The sequence below is a fragment of the Otolemur garnettii genome, unplaced genomic scaffold (assembly GCF_000181295.1).
Source record: "Otolemur garnettii isolate 467f Iridium unplaced genomic scaffold, OtoGar3 scaffold00096, whole genome shotgun sequence".
Taxonomy (NCBI): Eukaryota; Metazoa; Chordata; class Mammalia; order Primates; family Galagidae; genus Otolemur; species Otolemur garnettii.
In genome coordinates, this window is record NW_003852491.1 from 6,368,823 (window position 1) to 6,376,863 (window position 8,041).

The 8,041-nt window shown below is 51.6% G+C and overlaps 1 protein-coding gene across 6 annotated transcripts in view; it reads right to left on the bottom strand.

Annotated features, from left to right (window-relative positions):
* SH2B1 (SH2B adaptor protein 1) overlaps positions 1 to 7,552 on the bottom strand; it is an 11,490-nt gene extending 3,938 nt beyond the window's left edge. For 3 of the 6 annotated variants that reach the window (XM_023516734.1, XM_023516732.1, XM_012808883.2), the window contains exons 1-5: positions 6,711 to 6,894; positions 3,653 to 4,677; positions 2,978 to 3,079; positions 1,936 to 2,027; positions 1,657 to 1,832 (exon numbers count right to left, since the gene is read on the bottom strand). In XM_023516734.1, coding sequence (XP_023372502.1) covers positions 1,657 to 1,832; positions 1,936 to 2,027; positions 2,978 to 3,079; positions 3,653 to 4,588 — 1,306 coding nt within the window. In that variant the 5' untranslated portion in view covers positions 4,589 to 4,677; positions 6,711 to 6,894. Of the gene's footprint in view, positions 1 to 1,656; positions 1,833 to 1,935; positions 2,028 to 2,977; positions 3,080 to 3,652 lie in introns of all 6 variants that reach the window. The other 3 variants (XM_023516733.1, XM_012808884.2, XM_023516731.1) reach the window with 3 other exon arrangements.
* Positions 7,553 to 8,041: the final 489 nt, after the last annotated feature.

The following is an 8,041-nucleotide window of genomic DNA, read 5'->3' on the forward strand; positions in this document are numbered from 1 at the left end:
CTTGAGCCCAGGAGTTGGAGGTTGCTGTGAGCTGTGAAGCCACGGCACTCTACCCAGGGGGATAGCTTGAGGCTCTGTCTCAAAAAAATAAAAATAAAAATAAAAAATAAATAAATAAATAAATAAAGTAGAAATAGGGTCTCATTATGTTGCTAATGCTAGTCTTGGATCCCTAACCTCAAGCCATTCTCCTGCCTCAGCCTCCCAAAGTGGTGGGACTACAGACCTGAGCCACTGTCCTTGGCCTCTCAATTTTGTATTCATGTATGTTTCAACTTCAGCTCAATTATCCTATCCAATTTTTCCAAATCCTGGGTCCTCCCACTGTAGGTCTCTGTCCTCACATTTGCCTCCTTCGAGCCATGTTCTTTCTTCTACCTTCCCCTGTTCACTTCTCCCTTTGAGCAATATGAATGTTGCTCAGGGGTCACTAAGCACAGATCTCTGATTTGGGGACCTTTTTTATTTTGAGACAGAGTCTCATTTGTCGCCCTTGGTAGAGTGCCATGGCATCATAGCTCATAGAAACCTCCAGCTCTTGGGCTCAAGCGATTCTCTTGCCTCAGCCTCCCGAGTAGCTGGTACTACAGGCACCTACCACAATGCCTGGCTATTTTTTTTTTAGAGATGGGGTCTTGCTCTTGCTCAGGCTGGTCTCAAACCAGTGAGCTCAGGCAATCCACCCACCTTGGCATCCCAGTGGGGACCTGTTTTTTATAGAGTAGTATCTTGCCAACCCAACTAGGTGATGAATAAGACTAATGGGCAAAGAGCTCATCTCAGGCATCTTGTGAGTTCCCATATCCTGCCCCAGAGCCTAGCACAGGGCCACATAAGTACTAGGGCCTCCCTGAGTGTCTGTGGAGCAGCAGGCCTGAGCCAATATGAATGTTGTACATAGTCAGTGCACAGAAGATAGGCATGTGTGGACTGTAGAGAGCAGTGGCTTAGGAAGCAGGCTGGTATAGCCCCTATCTTTGTCAGCAACTCTCACGTGACTCCAGAAAAGCCCTTTTTACTCCCTGGTCTTAGCTGCTTGAGAGCTGATGACTTGTAAGATCCATTTCAATGCTAAGACTTTATGGTTCATTCGTTTATTCACTGAACACTGTGTGCTAGACACTATGCAGCTGTAATTCAGAATGGAGGGTCAAGAGAAAAGGGTATGGAGGAAACTGAGCCTAAAAAGATGAGGTGGGACCAGGAGGTTATATGTGTCTTTATGTGTATCTGCATGGGTAGGATATGTGTATTTGGTCAGACCAAAAAGTAGAGGCAAAAGAAAATGCAGTGCCACTGACATACACACAGAGACACAAACTTAAGAGCAAAACAAAGATTTCTACAAAGCTACTGGATGCTTACAGAAGAAAACTGTCATCTCCAGCCAGAAGAAGATTTTTGGTAAAAGTGACAAGGCTGGGTGTAGAAGACTGAACAGGAACTTGCTTGGGACCTATGTGGAGTGGGGATGGTGATGATTCTAAAAGGCAAACTGTGGCTTGAAAGTACCTGCCATGTTCAGGGACAAAAGACAAACATTCAGTGGGGGTAGGGCAGCTGGGAATAGCAAAGGGATACACAACAGAGTCTAAGAGCATTAAGTCTGACAGCAATGGCTTGCATAACAGCAACTCTCTGAGGCTCCATCCTTACCCTGTGATAGGCGGTCGTTGCTCTCACTGGGTCCCAGTAGCACATCCTGGCTGGGCAGACTCTCTGAGTGATTCAGGCAGGACAGCTCCAGGCTGTCTGTGTTCTCCTTTGAAAGGAATGAGGTCCCAGGGGCGAGAGGGAGGGTCATGGGGCGGGGACTGGTAGCAGGGCATGGTCTGCAGAGACAGGGAAAATGGTGCTGGGAGGAAAATCACCAGGTGAGAGGCGCAAGGCTGCTCCCCACCTCCATGTCCCCTCAGTAGAAGTCAGGTTCCTCACCCTGGGCTTAGGCAGTCTTGGATGTCAGATACCCAGGCCTTCACATGTTGAGCATCAGCTGTCTCCAGGATATACTCTGAGGGGCCTTCCACCTATGGGCACAAGAGGAGGGTCTCACCCAGCACAGAGGTCAGGGAGGAGGCCCACAAGTTAGATCTAGGTCCTGAGTCTTTAATCCACCTCTAATTAGAACAAGACATGTAGGCTATCTAAAAAGAAAACACAGGCTGGGTGCAATGGCTCATGATTGTAATTCTAATACTTTGGGAGGATCACTTGAGACCAGGAGTTCAAGACTAGCTGGAGCAACACAGCAAGACACCATATATTCAAAAAATAGAAAAAGTAGCCTGGCATGGTGGCACATGCCTATAGTCCCAGCTTCTCAGAGAGCTAATGCAGGAGGATCTCTTAAGCTCAGGAGGTGGGAGATTGCAGTGAACTATGATAATGCCACTGCACTCTAGCCTGGGTGACAGAGCAAGAGTGTCTCAAAAAAAAAAAAAAAAAAGAAAGAAAGAAAGAAAGAAAAAGAAAAAAAGAATTAAACTCTTTTGGAGAGGAGGCAATTTTTATTTATTTATTTTTCTTTTGAGATAGAGTCTCTGTCACCCTGGAGTTGAATGCCGTGACATTATAGCTCACAGCAACCTCAAACTTTTGGGCTCAAGAGATCCTCTTGCCTCAGCTTCCTGAGGGACTATAAGGACTTATAGCTGGGACTATAAGGCACCTGCCACAGCACCTGGCTAGTTTTTCTATTTTAGTAGAGATAGTCTCACTCTTGCTCTGGCTGGTCTCAAACTCCACCTGGGTTGGCCTCCCAGAGTGCTAGGATTATAGGCGTTAGCCACTGTGCCTGGGCTATGGAGGCATTGTTTTTAAGAACAGGATCATCTCCCTTTCTACCCACCCTCCAGAAAAGTTACAGCCCCAGGCACATATTCTCAAGGACACTTACCTACCCTATCCCACCAATGTTGCTTACTTAAATGTGCTGAGAGTTTTTTTCCCTAACATAAGAATTCCCAGGGGTTCTCACCTTAACCACAAATGTGTTCTCCCGGTCAGGCATTTCCAAGGCTGTGGTTGTCCGGACATCCGTGATAGTAGAGCAGGGAATGCTGAGTCGGGGCCGAGATGCCTAGGTTGGGAAGGAGAACAAGATCTGGGGTTTGGAGGTATAGGGCCCATCTTTCCCTTCCTTTCAGATGTTTATCTTTCCTTCTAATTCCTAAAGGAGTTGGACAAAGGTAATAACGCTGCTTTCTCAGTCCTGCCCATAGCTGCTAACAGAGCCAGAAGCTAGCTTTAAAAACAAAAAGTAGGGTGGCGCCTGTTGCTCAAGCAGCTAAGGTGCCAGCCACATACAACAGCGCTGGTGAGTTCGAATCTGGCCTGGGACTGCCAATGACAATTACAACCAAAAAATAGCCAGGCATTGTGGTGGGTGCCTGTAGTCCCTACTCAGGAGGCTGAGGCAAAAAAAAACACTTAAGCCCAGGAGTTGGAGGCTGCTGTGAGCTGTGATACCACTGTACTCTACCCAGGGCGATAGCTTGAGGCTCTGTCTCAAAAAAAATAAATGAAAAAAAAAAAAAAGCAAGCAAAGCCACGTGTGGGCTGGTACACCCTACAGCTTCTGTGCAGGACCAAACTACCACCCTGGCTACTCTATCACTAGCCCCCCAGTCACCCACCCTCCTTGGAGCCTCACCTTGGGTGGTACAAAGAACTCCAGACGACTTCCTCCTCCTCCTTCTCCTTCGCTTCGAAGCAGTAATCGACACTTCTGCCACTGAGGTTGCCCTCCTCCTCCTGAGGTAGGCCCAGCTGCTCCCCCTCCCCGACCCACTCCAGTTGGGTCAGGAGCTGCCTCTTCAGCCCCCATGAAACTCAGCAGCTCTTCCCTCTGCACCATCCCTGCTCCATCCTTCAAGGTCCCCCCTCCCCGACTGAGTCTCAGCTTCTCAAAACGGTGAGTCCATCTTTCCCCAGGGGACATTCCATCACTAGCCAGTCCCCTAACAACAGTCCCAGCCCCGCCAGAGGAGTTAGAGTTGCTGTTTCCTCCTAAGACTGGGAGGCCTGATGAGGTTTCCAGGGGCCCAGCTGGGGAGGAAGGGTCAACAGTGCCCCGCCACTGCAGGATGCCACGGACTGAACCTCGGACGGAGCGACCCACTGAGCGCAGGGAGAAGCGTTTCTTTAGCTTCGGCTTTGAGGAGGTTGTAGAGGAGGAAGAGACTGAGGAAGGGAGGGGGCCGGCCAGGTCCTCAGATGATCGAGAAGGGCCCAGCACAGCCAGAGGCCCACCCACCCTGCAGCTCTCAAGGGACAGGTCATGTGAGATCTCGGCACCAGGACTCAGGGGAGCCAGGATGGGTGGTGAGAGGGAGCCAGAGGCTCGGGCCACCTCAGCTTCGAAGTGCTGCAGGAAGAGCTCAGCGAAACGGCGGGAGAAGGCAGCCTCAGCCCCAGGCCCCGCATATTGGGGATGGGAGGCCAGGTAGAGGCGAAAACGGTGGGCAAAATCCAGGGCAGCAGCCCGGGCATGGGACTCACAGAACTCCCGCCAACTAGGGGGAGGGGGTGGCGGCAGCGGGGGAGGGGAGAGGGAGGCCCCATCCTCTGGGGAAGGGGCACCATTCATGATGGCCCCCAGGAGGTGGAGAGGGGGAGCCTGTGGGGAGGGGCAGCAAAGAGGGAAGCGGCCAGAAGACACGGGCTGAGCGGCAACAGCTGCAGAAGAGAGAGGCACATACATGGGGTCACTGCTGAGGTGGGACTAGTGGAGAGTACCACCCCAAGCCAGAGACTTCCTAGGCCAGTTCAGACTCCTCATAAAGCAATGGGGGAATAAAACCAAAGTGCCTTTCCTTCTCCCAAATCCTCACAGCCCACAAGCCCCATTCATTTAGTGCCCCAATGTCTAGCCTGCCCATACACTGCTGTCTTCCCGCTACCACCCCTGGCTTCAGATACAGGAGGGCTGTAGAGCACCTTCCTCCAGAAAAAAAGAATCTTTTCTAGATCACCTCTATGATGGATCATCCAATATTCATTATACACTTCCTATGTGCCATTCTAGAAGATTCCACATGGTTTTCTTACCTTTCCCCGTGAGAGGTTTTAGCAGCCTAACAGCTGAGGAAATTGAAGCTCAGAAAAGTTTAAGAATTCCAAGTCTACTGTTTTTCCCACTGCATAATCCTTGTTACTAGGGAGTAACTGGACCAGCCTCAGCCACAGTGCCTTACTGCCCCAGCTCTAGGGGTGGGAGCAGAGGGAGGTGGGACTACAAAGCTCAGAAACCCTGCCTCCTGCATCTTACCATCTGGGTCTGGTTCTGGTTCGTTAGAGAGAGGTTACCCATTAAGGAGGATGGGTGGATGATGGACTGAAATACCAATTATTTTGAAAGCTGACCCCAGAGTCTAGCACCCAAGCACTGTGAGAAGGAAACCTGGAATAGCTACAGCCCAGTCCACTTCTTTGGTACCCCTTCCACCTGGGGCACAGAGGCAGGGGCACCAGAGAGACTGTGATTTGGGTGAGGACGAGTCTCTGCTGACCACAACATCACAGGGAGCTGGGATCCCAGGATTTTTCACCTTCTTCCCTCACTGAGGAATGTGCCCTAAAGGCTGGCTAGCCTGCTGGTTAAGGCCATAGGTTCTAGAGTCAGACTTAGGCTGAAACCTCAGTTCAGCCACCTATTAGCTATGAGATCTTGACAAATTACATGTCCTCTCTGAGCCTCAGTTTTTGTATCTGTAAAACAGAGTTAACAATCCCCACCTACTACGATTATTGGGAGAATTAAGTGGAATATGTCAGTGCTTGACACAAATTAAGCATGCAATAAATGACTGCCATTATTACTATCTTCATGGGGGAGAAAAGTATTATGGTTCTAATTTTCTAAAAGAGAAATTAGAGAAAGGAAGATCCTTTCCAGGGTCTTACAACTAGAAAGTGGTGGAGCTGGCTATGAAATTTACAACCCACAGTTCTTCTGTTAGTGCTGCTCTTCCATGCTGTACTGGAAGGGGACTAGGGCCAGGATAGCTTAGGAAAGTCTCTCCCCAAACCTCCACAACCTTAGACCCTTGCTCAAACCCACAGCCCGCTGTAAGTCAGTAACCCTTCCCCTCCCACCTTGGCCTAGGCCCTACACATTCAGGTGGACCCAATCACCGGGACAACTCCAAACCAACAAGCTGCCAGGAGATGCCGGAGTCATGGAGCACGGGGGAACCCAGCCAAGAGGTGCAGATACAGCAGAGACCAATCTCCAGCCAGAGGCCACCTCAGCTCACAGAGGCCTACCCAACCCTCTGCACCACAGGCAGACCCAGCCCCCTTCAGGCCCGCTGACCCTGCGGCTCCTAAGCTGGTGACTCAGTTTCCCTTCTGTCAAGCAGGACTCAAACACATTTTCCCAGTGCACCTGCCTCTTGGCTCAGTTCTGATATTCCCGAAGAGCGGGTGGTGGAGGGTGCAGGCTCCGCTCCTGGCTTGGACCCTCCGGGCCCGGTGGTCAATCCACTCCGACCCGACCCTACTCCCTGGACACCTCGCACTCGCCCATTCCCTGGGGCCGCAGCCTCCTCGGAACCAGCCCTGTCTGCTGTACTCTGTGGGACCGAGCGCCCCCTGCCCTGCCCTGCCCTCCACGCCCACCCCCACCGAGGGCTTCTCTCATGCGCCGGGGCCGAGTCGCGGAAAGGGACGAAGCATTTGAAGAAGGGGGGTTCCGGTTCCGGTCCCACCTGCATCTCGGTCCCCGCGGTTAGCTCCGGCGGCGGCGGCAGCTCCCGCTCCCTGCGCCCCCCCCTCCCCGCTCCGCGACTAGCACTCAGCCCGGTTCTGCGCAGGCGTCGGGACACCTTTTTCCTTTGCCGAAGGAAGCGACCATAGAGAGGAGCGGCGAGAGGGAAGGGCACCTTCATACTTACTTCCGCCATATTCTGCACAACGCAGAGCCCTAAGACCTATAGTTATGAATCTCTTAGGGCTTCAGTGACTTCTCTGTTTGCAGCTAAAAGAGACCCTAGAGGCAGCCGTGGGAAGGTGTGAGATCCCACCAGAACGTCCTCCCGAAGGAAACTCGGGACAAAGAAGAGATGTCAACCATAGAAGGGCCACTTTAGGCAACAGACTCCCTAGGCCTGGCTGAAGGCTAGAGTAGCCTCCGAGTACCGGAAACCAGCAAGATGATGCGGCTTTTTGAAGGGACCGCTACAGCCTAGAGCGTCTGGCCCGGCTGCTGAGAGGAACGCGGACACCGCCCCCAAGATCTGGGCCAGGGAAGAAGCGGGTGACCTTGGGGGGAGCCCTGCGGGGAGGCGGAGCCTTACTTAACTTAGGACGTTGGTTTTCTCTAAGGAAAAGGGTAGGCGGTCGAGGAGGTTCCATCTTTGAGAGGGGAAATAAGGATAGGGGACAGAACTAATGAGGTCGATTTTGGATGTGTTTGTGGGACGTCAGGAAGTAGGTGGACATACAAGCCCAGAGCTCAAGAGTGACATCAAGGCCAATTATAGAAATTCAGAACAATTAAGTTAAACAGGGTAGTCAAAATCATGAGCATAGGCTCGGTGCCTGTGGCTCAAGCGGCTAAGGCGCAGCCACATACACCTGAGCTGACGGGTTCGAATCCAACCTGGGCCCGCCAAACAACAATGACGGCTGCAACCAAAAAATAGCCAGGCGTTGTGGCGTGTGCCTGTGGTCCCAGCTGCTTGGGAGGGTGAGGCAAGAGACTCGCTTGAGCCCAGGAGTTGGAGGTTGGAGGTTGCTGTGAGCTGTGATGCCACAGCACTCTTCCCAGGGTGACGGCTTGAGGTTCTGTCTCAAAAAAAAAAAAAAAAATCATGAGCATAATGAGATCCTCTATTAATTCTGTCTCTCATTGACCCAGCTGCAGCTGGCCTAAACAATCCATAATCTATGGCTCAGGTAACTGAAAAGTCCACAGTGGATCAAACTACTTCTAGACAGCTGAATACAGGGGCCAAGATACCAGCAACCTGTAGTTCACCATCTTCGGGTCTGCTTTCCCTATGCAAGTGGCATCACTTTCAGGCAGGCTCTCCTCTCT